The following is a 15,389-nucleotide window of genomic DNA, read 5'->3' as shown; positions in this document are numbered from 1 at the left end:
CCGGGCTGTCATTCAGACTGGAGAACAAGTTTGATGCCCTAGGTGACACTGATGAGAAGGCGTACAGGAGACTGCCCGATGACAAGGAAATGGTTTTGGAGGGTTGCTTTGCCTCTCGCCCGTTCCCTGTTCTAGGGAAGGCTGGTTCATGGGCATGAAGAGAGATATGTGCCATGTGACCCGTCCCACTGTGATTAGTGTTGTGAGATTGATGCCCATGCTTTTCTGGATACTAAGTATTTTCTTTTTCACGTCTATCTTGTTCCAGGTGTTTACACTGAACCCTTTTGAAATGAATGGTCTGCCCAAGGCGGTGCCTTTAAATTTGCCTTATCAAGACTTTAAAAGGGATGTGTCAGACTCTAGGGAAAAGCCTAGGATCCTCCAGCGGATAAAGAAGGTCGACTTCTCAAACATTGTCTTGACCGCTCCTTGCAAACCACCGGAGCCCCATCTGGAACTGAATGGGGAGCGTGAGGAGGAAGAGGAGGAGGAGGAGGGGGAGGAAGAAGAAGAAGAGGAGGAGGAGGAAGAAGAAGAGGAGGAGGAAGCTGGTTATTTGGGAGAAGAGATTGACATGCACAGTAGCTCCAGCAGCGATGTGAGCCAGAAAAGCACAGAGCGCAGTCAGGAAGGGGCGCCATCCACTCTGCTGGCCGATGATCAGAAAGAGTCCAAGGGCCGAGCTTCCATGGCCGATGGTGATTTAGAACTGGAGGAAGGCTCCAAAACGCTGGTGTTGTTTTCACCGGGTGACATGAAGAAGTCTCCACTCACCACCGACTTGGCGCCAGATGTCGATCTGGGGACACTTGCTGCTTTAACGCCTCAGAGCGAGAGGCCCCAGCCCCTGGGCAGCCAGCTGGATGTGTCGGAGCCCGGGACCCTGTCCTCCGTCCTTAAGTCAGAACCAAAGCCTCCAGCAGCAGTTTCCACGACGTCCTCCCCCTTTACCAAAGTCGAGCGCACGTTTGTTCATATTGCTGAGAAGACCCATCTGAACGTCATGTCTTCCGGCGGCCAGCTGGTGAGGCATGAGGAGTACTGCCCTCCGGGCCAACTGGAGGAGATCATCCTTGAGGAGGAGCTGGAGGAGAACCTGGGGCTGGTAGAAAATGGGAGTGCGAATTCTGGTTTAGAAGGAGGAGAGATGGAAATCTGCACGCTCTCAGTCAATCACATCGAAACCTCCTCGGAGATGGCGGTGGAGCCGCCGACATTTCCCAACGGTGTGGCTCAGTCCCCGGAGGAGAGGCTGGAGCTTAAAGGCAAAGCCGCGCTGGCATTGGATTTGGAAGAAACTGGCCGGCTGGTTTCAGGAGAGCCTAGCTTAGAAAAGACCATTCTGGCGACCGAACGCCTTACGCAAGCCGGGGCTCTCCTGGGAACGGCGAAGCAAGGCCCTAGGAAACCTCTGAGTGCCAGATACAGAAGCCGGATTCCCATCTTGTTCTCTGAGGAGGACACCGGCTCAGACCAGTCGGCCTCGCTCTCGGCCAAAGAGAGGCTTCACAAGAGGGCCAAGCAGCCCGACTTGGTTCGCCTAGTGATGGAGAGAAGGCAAAGCCACCTCCTCAGACTGGCCTCTGGGGCCTCCTCCTCAGCCTCCTCCAGCGACGAGCGGAGACGTGCCTCGGAGACCCTCTCAGCCACCGGCTCAGAGGAGGACACCCATGACTCAGACGACTCTGTCCCACGGAGGACGGGGAAGGGGAAGGCGTCCCACCCAGGCAGAGAAGGGAAAACTTTAAGCACAAAGAGCAGAATCCCTCGGCCCATCGTGCCTGCGAGGACGTCGCCAGCAGCAGTGAAGTTCGGGAGCCCAGCAGCACCAGGCAGCTCGTCGCTCGACGCGGCTCTCACCGCCAGGTCAGTCACCGGCACGGCCCTCGCTCCTCGCCGTGCAGGCCTCCCATGCCCCATTCCCTCGGCCTGGCCCTGGGGCTCCCCCGTCCCCCGTTCTCGCAGCCTGGCCATGGAGGGAACCGACTCCCCACCAACCCCATGTTCTCTTGGCCTGGCCATGAGGTTCCCTCCACCAAACCTCCTTTCTCTTGGCCTGGCTGTGGGGTTCCCCCCATCAATCCCCTGTTCCCTCGGCCTGGCCATGGGTGCCCCCTACCAGCCCCCCGTTCCCTCTGCCTGACTGCGGGGTTCCCGTCTCCACTTGTCTCCCTTCACATGTTCCATTTCTGTTTAGGGCAAACCCAGCTGTGTTTAGCTCTCAGCTCCCAGCAGCCTGGGCCTGGCCCTGGAGCCCTGTGGGGCAGGGTGGCCTGGCCTGCCTACGTAGGGTTGCCAGGTGTCCGGTTTTCGACTGGAACGCCCGGTCAAAAAGGGATCCTGGCGGCTCTGAATGGCAGCACTGAGTGGGCCATTAAAAATCCGGTCGGCAGTGCAGCAGGGGCCTGGGCCACCTACCCTAGCGCTACACGGCTCCCGGAAGCAGCCTCCAGGTCCCTGCAGCCCCATTGGAGCTACGTTTACAGAGCGCTCCCTGTGCAGGGGGCCTGGAGCCTGGCCCGGAGCCCTGCACCCTGTGCTGGGCGCAGCCGAGGGGTAGAGACCAGACAGGGCAGATGGGGTGGCGCCCTCTTCTCTGATCAGCCCTGGGCTGGTGCCCAAAGCACTGTGGGGCTGGACCCGGTTGTCCTGACTGCCGCCTGAGGGAGGCCGGGTCTCTGCCCAGAGAGCTGGCAGCCTTCGGTGACGTGAGCTGGGAAGGGCTGGGGAGAGCGGACACCAAGCACAGCGGCATGGATGCAGAGGGCTCTTGTCATCACACGAGCAAGGATTGGCTTTGCTGCCTGCCCATCCCGCTACTGGCCCATTTCTCCCCCCCCAATGGCCTGGCTTCCCCACCTGCCCTCCCACCCCGTGGCCCAGTTTCCCTACCTGCCCCGTAGCCCATTTTCCCACCCACCTACCTCACGGTCCATCTCCCCGTCTGCCCCTGGGCCTGGCCATGAGATGCTCGCTGGTTTCCTGCAGGGCTCAGCTACGGCACAGGGTTTTCCTGCTCCCAGCCCTGGCTATTAAGCCCAGCCCCGGGAGCGGCTCAGCGTTTGGTCTGAGGCAGTTCAAGAGAGAAACGCCAGTGTGCGGATCGGGCCCCTGAGACACGGCCCACGTGCCGCTGGCCTCCCTGTGCGCTAGCACTGGCTGGCTTGTCGCTGGGCAGCCAGCTCCCGACGGAGGCCGCGTGTGCCAGTGAGAGTGCCCGGCTGCCAGGGGATGGCCTAGCAGCGAAAAGCCCAGAGCCTTGGGTTTACCCCCCTCATCTCCCCTCCTGTCTCCTCTCTCTCCCTGCAGGCTTCAGAGGACAGCTGGGACTGCACCCAGTGACTCCCCACTGAAACAGATCCAGAGCCGGCTCCCTTCCTCCCCGAGTCCGGCTCCTCCTCCTCCCGCGTGGAGCTCTGGTCCCCCCTGGAGCCCCAGCCTGCCCCCACGCAACCTCAGTGCTTCCCCCAGACGGGAGAGTCCTTCGCCCTCCCGGCAGCATAGGCCAGGGTCTGCCCTGCAGCGAGTTCAACCGTCTCCCCGCCCTCAACCCCGAGTCCTGGCACGGGGGCTGCTGGGAGATCCCCCAGCCTCCCCAGGCCTGGCCAGGAAAGGACAAAGAGGGAAAACCCAGACTCAGAGCCCAGCAACCAAAGGAAGGCAAGCGGGCGCGGAAGGCAAGGCTACGGCCAGATAATGATCTTCTGCCGCCCACCCGTCAGGCTGGCTAACTCCGGCGTCTAGTGTAGACCGAGCTGCCGCCGCCCAGCCCTACAGGCCGGCCCCACGAGCGGCTAGCAGCACGTCAGCGCTTCCCTCCCGCCCACGCCCACGCCGTCCGGAACCAGCTGCCCCAGGGCGGAGCGCTCTGCCCCGCCGAGGGCTCAGCCGCAGCGCACGCTTGCTATTGCAAACCACCCGGCAGAGCCTCAAGCACCCTGCCTAGTGCCTGCCCACCCCGGGCCCCCGCCCCTTCTCCTGCTCCGTGAGCAAAACCAGAGGCTCCAGTCCAGCGCGCTGACACGGGTGCTGCAGAGTGCAGCAGTTGAAGTCGGGGGAGAGGTGATGGCCATGGGTGCTGCGCCCACTGGGGGGAGAGGTGAGGGCTCTGGGACTGAAGGGAGCTGCCCCCCCCCCACACACACAGTGTGTTGCTCCAGGAAGCCCCCCGCACCCCCCCCGCGCCTCGCCTGCTGTTCTTGCACTGACAGTGGTTACAATCCTGCGAGCCAGTGGGCAGCCCCTTGCAGTGCTCAGCCAGGCGGAGAGGAGCTGTGGACCTCTCTCGGCGGGCAGACGGGGAAGCATGCCGCACAGGGAAGGGTGCCGCTGGGCCGCGGCGCCAGCTGGACTTTACCAGCTGCTCCAGCAAGCCTGCTAGTGCAGGGAGCCGGGTGTTGGTGCTCAGTGACACCCCCCCCCCCAGGCCAATCTGTCTGTGGTGGCAGATGGGTATGTGTGACCAAGCCCGGGCTGCACTGACAGCTTGCCAGGGACCCAAGGGCTGGGGGGGGCAGATTTCAGACACCTTCATCTTGGCTAGCAAACTGTGCCCCATGGAGACTATCGGTCCCAGCACACAGCAGTGCAGCTGAGGGGGGGGGCCCATCCAGCCTTTCCTACTGTTGCCAGCCGCAGCTCCACCCTAAAGAGGTGGGTGTCACTGAATGGCTTTCGTGTGGGTGCCCCTGCACCGAAACTCCTTGTGCTTTGTTGTTGGTGGTGGGGCTGCACAGTGGCATTAACACTGTGGGGGGGGGGGCGGGAGAGACTGTTGTGTACTACAGGCAGGCACGGCTGCGCTGCAGCCAGAGATGGGCTGGCCTGTTGCTGCTACAATAGCGTATAACTAGCTGATTTGGGCAGGTGGGGTTTCTGGCTTCCACCTCCTGCACTCTCAGCTCGTCGACGTGCTGCGGGAGCACAAACCGGGTGAATGTAGTGGCAGGGTCAGATTAAGGCCCCAGCTCCGGATGGCATGTGATCCCTGCCAACCCTCAGCTCCCTTTAAGCCTTCATGGCTGGGAAGCAACGCTTGAAAAACGTGAGCCACGTGTGACCGATGCCGCAATGTCTGCTGAGTCTGCAGAGAGCCTGTGACAATCACTCTGAGAGGGACAAAATGCTCTATGCAACGTAATGGGGTGCAACGCCAGGCCCCACTGCTCTGGGGAGCCCTCCCTACACCATGCCAGCACTGGGGGCAGAGAGCAGCAGAAGAATACAACACACACTGCCCACCCACGCCTGCAGATGCACCTGGCTGCTCACATAAGTACTTGCAGATGACACAAAGATTGGTGGGGTGATAAAGAATGATAAGGACAGGGCTGGCCTACAGCGTGCTCTGGCTCGCAGGGTAAGTGAGCTCACTGCGAGAATCGGCATTAAAAACAGCCAAATGCAAGGTCATTTTCCTGCCAACCAAGAACGTAGCTCACACTTGAGCGGGGTGAGAGGGGGGGTCACGTAGGGCTAAGTAGACATGGGTACAGCATTAGCAGGGTTGCCAACACTTGCCCTTCTAGTGTGTCTCTCCCACTAATCGCTCTTTCCCTTGAAGCCTCCGTTGCTGGAGTTGTGCAAATCCCACCGGCCAGATTTTTTTTTTAAGACGCTCTCTAACCGGTCTGGTTTCAGACAGAAACTTAAAGCCGTAACCCAACTGCTGCGTCCAGGACAGGACCAGCAGCCCCAGAGAAAGACCCACATTGAAATACTTTTTTTTGCAGAAAGAAAAGGAGGACTTGTGGCACCTTAGAGACTAACAAATTTATTTGAGCATAAGCTTTCGTGAGCTACAGCTCACTTCATCGGATGCATTCGGTGGAAAATACCTGCTCAAATAAATTTGTTAGTCTCTAAGGTGCCACAAGTCCTCCTTTTCTTTTTGCGGATACAGACTAACACGGCTGCTACTCTGAAACCTGCCATTTTTTTTGGTCATTAATTGTAACCAATCCCTTTGGCGGGGGGGGGGGGGAGGGAAACGCTCCTGCTTTTAGGCTTTGTGACACAGCATCAGTGAGCCCATAACGGCCAGGAGATGTTACACATTGGAAAGGGGTCTGAAAGAAGCCCCAAGCATGTTTACATGCTTGGAAAACCCTCCTGCCAGCAGCAGGCTGGCACCTGCCATAAACCCTGGCTGCCCAGGAGTGCCTACTGCCTCCGGGCTGGGAGAGACACTCTGGGCCTAGGCAGGGGGCCAGAAGCTGGGACACGGGAGGCTGTGCAGGGAGGGAAAAAGTTCTGGCGAGCGTGAGTGAGCGGCAGAGACGGCACCAAGGCTAGGCGAGCTGAGGCAGTGCGAGGGGGCCCTAAGGCTGGCCAGAGCGAGGGCAGAAGGGTCTTACACCCCAGAGCCGGAACTGATTTCTCCAGCTGTGTGGGCAGGCAGGGGAGGGTGCATTTAGCTGGCTGCTTTGCAGGTCCAAGGGCAAAGGCATCTCTACTGCAGTCACAGAATGGGTCAGGGCACAGCAGAGAGCCAGCTGCAGCCTAGAGCAGCGAAGCCCCAGCTCTTTAACAAAGATCAACAAAGAGGCCTGCTGCAGGCAGTGGGGCTCCTACTGCTTGAACCACGCTTGCCCCAGCGAAAGGGGGGCAGGGGGTGAAGCGTCTGCTGCTGTGAGTGTGAACGGCGAAAAGCCTACTTGTGTACCAATGCCTGTGAGCGGCCCTGGGGCAGCGAGGGTGCGTACTGTGGGCAGCAGCCGCCAGGCATTGTAAGAGTCAGGGGTTTGGTACCAGCCTCCCTGGCCTGTCTCTCAAACTGGGGCCTGAAGCCTGGCGGCTGCAGCTCTGAACAAAGCTGGTGATGGTTGGGGTCAGGAGCATTTTGATCACACATCGCCAGAGCTGGCAGCGTGCAACTATGACTCCTCCATAAATGGGGGCAAACTAGCTGCCTCGGGCTGTGACACCAAGGGCAGCTGCCTGGGGCCCTGAGCCTGCTTCCTTCTCCCACTGCTTTCTACCCCTTGTAGCTTATCAAGAACATGCCATGCCCCTGGCACCAGGCTTGGCACACCCACCTAGGTAGGCAGCCTTGTCTACACACACACGTGCACTGATTTAGTTAATCTGGTGCAGTCAAACCAGTGCACACCCTGGCATGGATACCCTTCGTTTAAGACCAACTTACCATGGGGTAACATAAACCTGTTCCCAAGCAACTTTAGCTAAACTGCAATCAGCCCCTTTTACACTGGGTGGTCCCCTTAGGGGCTTGCATTCTTTTAACTAAATGGGGTTACAGTTACCTTGACACCTTTAGCCCAGTGCAGCATCTCGCTGTAGACGCACCCCGGCAGGCGCAAACACAACCCAGAGCAAAGGCAGGTTTGAACTATGAGCTGAGCATCTGCACCCCCTCCCTGCCTCCGGCGAGACTCCCACCTTTGTGAGCAGAGCAGGCTGTGTGTCTTCCCCTGCAGAGGAGTGAGCAGCCGAAAGCTACAGGCCTGCCTGCAATACAGCCATAGCTGGGCCCTCTCTGCGGGTCTTTCCATGGTTAGGACCTAGCCTCATTACACCCCTCGCTGGCCAGCCATGGCTAGCGCTGCCCCAATGCGATCCCCTTGGGGAGGGGGAGTAGCGGAAGTGGCTGCTTGTACTGGTGAAGCCCAGCCTGCATGGCAGTGGGACTTGCTCTGCTACAGACTGACCCCAGGACACTCGCTGTCCTGTCCTGGGGTCATTGCCCCTAGAGCGTGAGGAACCCCACAACACGTGCTGCGATCCCTAGTGCCCACAGCTGGCGAGCATTATATGTGCTAGCTGTGTACACACAGCATTAGCTGGATGCTGCTGTTTATCTGCACCGTGTCACACCCTCCACCAGTGCAAAGCTGCTAAAATGGGGGCTAGTTCCCCCCGCCCCCCTAGAGAAGGTCTCTGCATCAGTGTGGTAGCCCATAGGGCTCCCTCGTGCGTGGCCAGAAGCCTGTCTTGTGGCCCCCACTCTGTGTGTGCTATTCCCTGCATCTTTCCCAACCTGCTTTCCTCCTGGAGGGGGCTGCCCATTCAGTCCCTCTTGTTTTCTTGGCTGCTGTGGGGTTTGAGAAGTCAGGCCCCGCAGACCTTTAGTCCCTCTCTATTCAGCCCTTGGGGCCAGCACTGCTTTAGGCAGGGTGGGGGGTGCTTGCAGAAAAAACAAGGATTTTTCCTCCCATTTGTTCACACAGCTGTAAATAAAACAGTCACACGCTGTACATTAACGCACCCTCAGCCCCCGGTGCAGAGCCAGGCTGCTGCTGCTGCTGAATTCATGGCAATCTTTGGAAATCAAACCTTTCCCACTAGGAATGGAGGTTAAGTGTTACCCCCCCCCCGGGCTGTGAGCTCAGCACCCGCAGCAGCTGGGCCATGCAGGTGATAGCTGCAGGGGGTCAGCATGGGGCTTACTGGCAGATATGGGGGTCTTGCCCCGCAGGTTGTGCTGTTTTACACCATGCAAAATGAAACCCTCTCCTCCCAATGACACCCACTTTCCACTGGAGTAAGCGGCAGGCAGCGGCCCGGCAGGCCCTCTCTTCCTATAGTGCAGGCAGGGAGCATACACGGAGCTCAGGGGGACTGCGAGGCAAAGCCAGGGAAACAGTCGTCACTACCCCAGTGCTGTATTACATGCCCTGGGCCAGTTCATGCTGAAATGCTGGCAGCTTTGTAGAGCTCTGTCTGAAGCGATGGCACATGGCTCTTAACTGTGGACGCTACACCTGGAGCAACTCTGTTCATTTCCTTCTTCTCTGACTCAGCCAAGCAAAGTCTTCTGACCTGGAGGCAGGACTCTGCTGCCTGGTCCTGTCTGCCTGGCCCTGCTCCCAGGGCCCACGGTGCCCCCTCCATCGGTTCTGCACATTCTTTAGGAAAGCCACCCGAGAATGTTTACACATTGCAATAGAATGTACAACTACCACCAGGGACGGCGACGCTGGTCTAGCTGCATGTCAAATGTCTGAGCCATCACGCCTGGCATGCGTCACAGAGACCCTGGCTGTGTACAAATCCACCTGCCAGATCATGGCCTGGACCATCTGATGATGCATCAGACGCAGCTGTCATTATTAGATTTGCTCTGAAAAGGGGATTGTCAATCATGCCATTAAAAGCCTGCCTATCTTTTCATTGGTGTCTTCTGCCGTTTATTTGGTTTTATCCAGGTGATGTGCTGTCAGTGAACGGAGCCCAGCTCTTCTCGTGACAGCAGAAAATCCTGTTACATAAAGTTAGAGCTGTTTCAAACTAAGCCCGCTGTGGTTTCCCATTCCTCTAGACAGGGCCACCTCATGGCAACCTGCCCCCACTGCGTCACGCCCAAGTTCCCCAGAAAGCTTAAAGTTTTCTGATTCCTCTCAGCTCAACGAGGTCTCCACAACGTGATGTTCTCCCCTCCACATTGCGCCCACCCTCGTCTCTCCACTGTACCAGGCAGAGCTTTCCCCGAGTTCCATGCTTTGCTCAATGCCCCCACCCCCTACCTATGGTGACTCTCCTTAGCCCCTGCAGGCCCAACCTTGGGTGAGATAAGGGCTCTCATGCCCTGGCCGCTCCCTGGTGGGTCTACTCTAACCTATGCTTCATGACTTTCCCTCCTCAGAATGCCCCAGCATCCATTGCTCCTCTGCAGACCATGTTCCTTATGGGGAGCAAGGCAGACGGATCAACAAGGGAGGAGAGGAGGTTTGAGAGCCAGAATGATTCTGAGATGTCTAGGGGAAGGAGAGTGGCAGCTGCTTGGAGAACCTTTTAGCCAGCAGGAGCACATCTGTCTGCGATGCATTCAGGTGGAGGAACCAAGGGCTGGTAGAAGGTGTTAATAGGGATGTGCACAAGGATAAGCCCATTGACACAGTGTACTTCAGACAGCCTTAGACTGGGTTCCTTCACGGAAGGCTTGTAGGCAAAGTGAACAGTCCTGGGATAAGAGGGAAAGGCCTCTCACGGATCAGTATCTGGTTAAAAAATAGGAAACAAAGACTAGAAGTAAATGGTCAGTTTTCAACGGAGGTAAATAATTTGCCAGAGGATGTTGTGAAGGCCAAGACTATAACAGGGGTCAAAAAAGAACTAGATACTAAATTCATGGAGGATGGGTCCATCAATGGCTATTGGGCAGAGAGGGTGTCCCTAGCCTCTGTTTGCCAGAAGCTAGGAATGGGGTGACAGGGGATGGATCACTGCATGATTCCTGTTCTGTTCATTCCCTTTGGGGCACCTGGCACTGGTCACTGTCGGCAGACAGGACACTGGGCTAGACGGACCTTTGGGCTGACCCAGTGTGGCCGTTCTTATGTAGCTCCAAGGGGGGGCGGGATTAGAGCATGAGTCCTGGGGGCAGCATAGAAGGAGGCAGGGAGCGAGACACCCCACAGAGAGATGGGACAAGCTCTGAGCGGGGTGGGGGAGGGGGGCGGGCATTCCCATGTGGTGAATGGGAACTGGTTAGAAAAGCAGGATTCAAGGCAAGCAGGCAAGAGACGCCTAAGAGCGTCCTGCTGCAGGGCAGCACCCAGCTCCCCTCTCTGCCCCCCAGAGGGGCCTCGAACAGCTCCCGCCTTCTCCCCACATCCTGCCTCACCTCCCAGAAGCATCCATCAGCCTCCTGGCTCACACTCCCCCACCTCGCAGTGGAGTCTGATGGTATCGCACAAAGCTGCCTGGGACCCTGTGCTGTCCTCCCACGGCTCAGAGACCGAAAGGCCAGAAATTCCCCTTCCCCCGAGCTGCCTCCACCTGGACGGCGGAGGAGGGAGATATGGGGAGGGGACCGGCTCCTGTCCCAGGCTCAAGCCACCCAGTGGGAAAGTTGGGGCCCCGAGGCCAGGCTCCAGCCCGTGGGTTCCAGCCCAGACAAGGTGCCAAGCTGGGCCCCAGGCCTGAGATTTGCTCTGGGTACAGAGCAGGGGGACAAAGGCGCTGCAAAGTGGTGGGGGGGGAGCTGGTTTATTTGCCAGTGGTGGTGATGTGGGACGGGGGAAGGAAACAGCCCATGCCTGCCACCACACCCACACCACCCAATGGGGCTGCCCCATGCACATCAGCCTGCAAAGGTGATGGGGCAGGGGTGAAGCCCTGGGGACAGGGAGGCCGGACATGCCCCATGAAAGGGCCCCAACAGAGCCATGACAGAGGGCGGCTTTCCCGGGAAGGGTTAACAACCTCATCAAAAGAGCAACTTGATCAAAAAAAAACTGACATGAAGTTTAGGCTAGAAACCCGTCCCCCCGATTAACGGTGCTGGCAGAGCACAGGCCGGCCTGGGATGAGCTTTCCACCCAGAGCTCTGCCAGGGCCCCTCACTCCTGACCCACCTATCCCACCGCTAGCCCAGCCCTGGGCTCCACTCCCTCCCCACAGCTCTGCCAATGCCTCTCGGGCCTGACTTGATACCCCCCCGGCCCTGGAATCGTCCCCCTACCCCAGCTCTGCTGATGCCCCTCAAGCCCGACCCGCTGCCCTTCTGGCGTTGCAATTTTCCCTGTTACATGGTGTTTACCAGCCTCCTGGATTACTAACGGCCTAGTAAGTGTTGCAGCAGCCTCGTGCACTAGAGCCTCACCCTGCTTCTGTCCACATACAGAACAGAGCTACATCTTGAACGCCTCTGTCAGGCCTGCAGCGCTGTCAGCACCATGGCGAGCCCCATCTAGCAGTGGGCCCATACCAGAGCTAGGATGTTTTGTTCCCAATAGACTTTACCGATTGTCCCGCGCCCTGTGCCATGGGGGCTCCACTCACCACTGGCCGGTGCCACCTCCTGGCGGTTCTGGGATTAGCCCTGCCAGGCCGACACCCCCGCCGGCAGTCGCACCCCAACACCGTCTCTTCTGCTCGCTGTGGCCCCTTTCTCCTCCCAGGAACTGCAGCCTCCTTGTCGTCACTCGGCCCTCCAGCCAGGTCACTACGTGGTTTCCCCTTCCACGGGTACCAAAGTCCTTCTGTATGAACGGTCTCGGGCACTGCCCCGATGTTGCCACTTCCCCAGTGGCCGGTAGAGGAACCTTGGGACCTTTACGTCAGGTTCCAGTCCAGGGACCTTATACCTGGCAACTGAGCCAGACCCTGTCGCTCCTTCCTACAGCTTCTGGTCCTGTTCTACTCCCCCCGCCCCCCCAGTCTCTGGGTGTACCAGCTCACACTCCCTCCTTCCAGGGAGTAACTACAGATGACCTGCCTCTGTTGCCTCAACCTTCTTTCAGGGAGTGACTGCAGCCTACGTCCCTCACTCCCAGCTTCCTGGCTTTATAAACCAGATCCAACCTGCATTTTTGCTCTGCGGTTCAAACCTCAATGCACGACATCACTCCCCAGCCTGTGGTGCCTCTGAAGACTGTCACCTGTCATCGCACAGACTGGACTGTAGCACCGTCAGGGTTGCTCCACATCTCAAATACCTGAGAAGCTGCATTAGCAAAGAAAGAGCATTCAGCCATCTATCAGCACACGTGCCCCCCGGGGCAAACCTCAGCAATGCCACTTTACGTCACAGCTCATGCCCCCACCTCTGCCCCTGAGGGATGGCAGCCTTCTGAACTGAGAAACCTCAACTCCAGAGCCCTCGGAAGGGAGGGTTACCAAATGGCCAAGCTCTCTGCTTCTCACGTGATCTCAGCAAGCTCTTCTGAGCTAGGAGAAGCCAGTTCTGCTCACATAAGAGCTTTGCGTTCACAGGATCCCCTTCACGTTATGACCTTATTTCAAGCCAAGACTGAGGCCTGGAGTAAAATTCTCCAGTTAATTCTTGGTAACCAGGTGCTGCTGACATGTACCTACCAGGACCTCTCGCGCTCTCACTTTGGAAGGCAGCTACTGACTCTCAGCACTCGGCCACAGGCCGGCACAAAGGTTCAGAATCTTCCTCTTTACCAAGGCGCATTGGGTTCATCCAGCTATTGGAGCTTCTCTTGCTAGCCCAGCCCTTCTTCACAGCGGTGGGAGGCTGCAGTCACATAGGAGCACCCGAGTCATGCTGGACAGAGAGGACAAGCTCTGGAAAGCGAGAGACGTGTCTGTTGCCGGAACTTGGTTACGTTTCTCCTTCCAACAACTATGAGCGGACGCCCAAAGAATCCAGCTGCAAATGGCCTCATGGACCCCTAAGAGTGCAGGATGTTGCTGCTTGGAACTGCAAGATACCAATCCCAGCTCAAGGGGACAGCCCCACACTAGCTCTGATCCTAGGAGCTCACTAGACAGCAGTGGTGCTGCAGCAGTGCATGTCGTGGGAGGGGCTGGAAGTACCTCGGGTCTTGGGTGGGATCGGACTCAGGGCAGCTAGCCCCTCCTGCAGCAACATGTCTATTTTTAGTGAGTTCGCCCTCTCAGAGCTACCCAGGGTATGGCTCCTTGCGCCGCGAATCACACCCCTACTCCAGGTGTGGACACACCCTAGTCAGTAGGGCCATTGCCCTTGAATGACTCAAGCAAAACTTTGTGCTAATCCCATTACAAGCAAGAGACCAGCATGAAAAGGGACAGAGCAATAATCCTTTAGCCTTTCCTGCAAGAACACAAAACGGGAGGGGGAGCGGAAGGACACCAGCTGTGACAGCAACATCTCCATCACTTTCAGTTGAATGTGACACGGGCATCAGCTTTCCTGTCTCAGATCCAGCTGCAGGACACTAGTGCTGGTACCAGGTGAAAGCTGCTTCTCATGAGCTAGCGGCTGATAAATCTTGGAGAGGCATTTCCCACAGGCCTGAAAAGGATTCTTTTCTAGCTCCCCAGCTGCTTCTACATGAGCGCACACGGCAAACTATTCTAGGAGACAGAGCACATCAGTCTTTTCATCTTCAGCTATTCCGGATAGTGCACAAGGGCTGACCAGTTCATATGGCGTCCCTAGTGTTTTATCAACTCCAGTGCACAGTGTTAGGGTGACCGAATTTCCCAAAGGGAAAAAACCAGGACATTGGCCCATTCCCTGCCCCCCTCCTGGGGCTGGTGCAAGCAGCTTGTCCGAGCCCTGCCTGCGCCCCGTGTGCTCAAACCCTGCCTTCCCTCTCCCCCTTGGAGCCCAGGTTTCCCCACTGCACGGCTGGCTTCGCCGCTTGTCCCCCGGCACGTTCCTCTGCACCACACCCCCCCTTTCCTGACAAAAGTGGGCATTAGTCCCCTTTGCTCTGGCCAACTGATCAAGTCAGCAAGAGCAAACAGGAGAAATGCCCACTTTGGCCAAAAAAGTCAGGACTCAAGGCAGGAACAGGGCTTAAAAAAGGGACTGTCCTGGCCAAAATGGGACATATGGTCACCTTACACGGTGTTGACTGTTGCTTTCAATTACAGTGACGTGTTAATAGGTCATTGTTTGCCAGTAATGATTTCAGAGCTGATGCCCCAATGCCTGCCAATAACAGTTTTAGTGCTGGAAGTCAAATGGTGATAAGCCGTTGACAAAGATCAGGTAGAGTTTCCCTGCCAGCCAGCCAGCCATCTGTCTGTGGCACTCAATCTGTGTGTGTGTGTCATTACTATTTTGTCATGGTAACGAATCAGCATTTTACATCTGCAATGATACTTCTTCTGGATTTGAGAAATCGACTCCTTGGATGACATGATTTGGGATTTAATGTCTGCACAACTGTTCTGCTCACAAATCTAGTTCAAGGGGTACTGTCTGTTCGCTTCCTGCCTTTTCAGTGTCTGTACTGCTATGCCCTCAATAGTTATCCCTCCATTGAAAACAGCCAGGCTATGTCTACACTAGAACTTTTCTTGGTATAACTTACGTCACTTAGGGGTGTGAAAAAAACCACCTGTGAGTGACATAAATTACACCGACAGACACGCCCGTGTGGACAGCACTGTGTCAGTGGGAGACGCCTGCTCTATTTAGTGAGAGCAGGCGGTGCACGTGGAGGAAGGAATGAAGCCTGAAGATTGCACTATCTTGGCTCGCTCGCTCTCTGCTTACACGCTGATCATCAAGGAGCTGCTCTTGCAGCTTTGCCCTCACCCTGGTCAATCCTCGTTTGTGTCCATGGTACACACAGGGAGTTAGAAAGAAAACAAACACTCTTGCTGGAAGGTTACAAAGTAACACGACTTTATTTCTTAGACTCCAGGAATCGAACACAACCGAATACAGAGAGACAAAGCAGGCTGCTCCCTAAAGCACAGCTCACCCTGCTCCAGATTAGCTCTTTCGCAGACTGACTGCTGAGGACCCTGGTCACACACTTCTCAGAGCCCCCTAGCTCTCCTGCCCCCCACACACTCAAAGTGACAGCCTGTAATGGAACACAGTTTCAGTCCCCCACACCCATCACTGAATACACCCTGCATCAGGTACCTGTGTTGGCATTATGGCTGCGCTGCTCCACTAGAGCAAGGCAGCACAGCCATGCTTGCGCCAAGCTCTGAGCCTTTGATGTTTA

The 15,389-nt window shown here is 57.2% G+C and overlaps 1 protein-coding gene across 6 annotated transcripts in view; it reads left to right on the top strand.

Annotated features, from left to right (window-relative positions):
- Nucleotides 1-4,725, top strand: part of TTBK1 (tau tubulin kinase 1) — a 152,122-nt gene extending 147,397 nt beyond the window's left edge. For all 6 annotated transcript variants that reach the window (XM_043512181.1, XM_038397439.2, XM_043512182.1 and 3 more), the window contains 2 exons: nucleotides 269-1,869; nucleotides 3,313-4,725. In XM_043512181.1, coding sequence (XP_043368116.1) covers nucleotides 269-1,869; nucleotides 3,313-3,700 — 1,989 coding nt within the window. In that variant the 3' untranslated portion in view covers nucleotides 3,701-4,725. The remainder of the gene's footprint in view (nucleotides 1-268; nucleotides 1,870-3,312) is intronic.
- Nucleotides 4,726-15,389: the final 10,664 nt, after the last annotated feature.

Source organism: Dermochelys coriacea, chromosome 3, assembly GCF_009764565.3.
Source record: "Dermochelys coriacea isolate rDerCor1 chromosome 3, rDerCor1.pri.v4, whole genome shotgun sequence".
Lineage (NCBI taxonomy): Eukaryota > Metazoa > Chordata > Testudines > Dermochelyidae > Dermochelys > Dermochelys coriacea.
The sequence above is the reverse complement of the archived record's forward strand: the minus strand, read 5'-3'. Positions and strand labels throughout refer to the sequence as shown.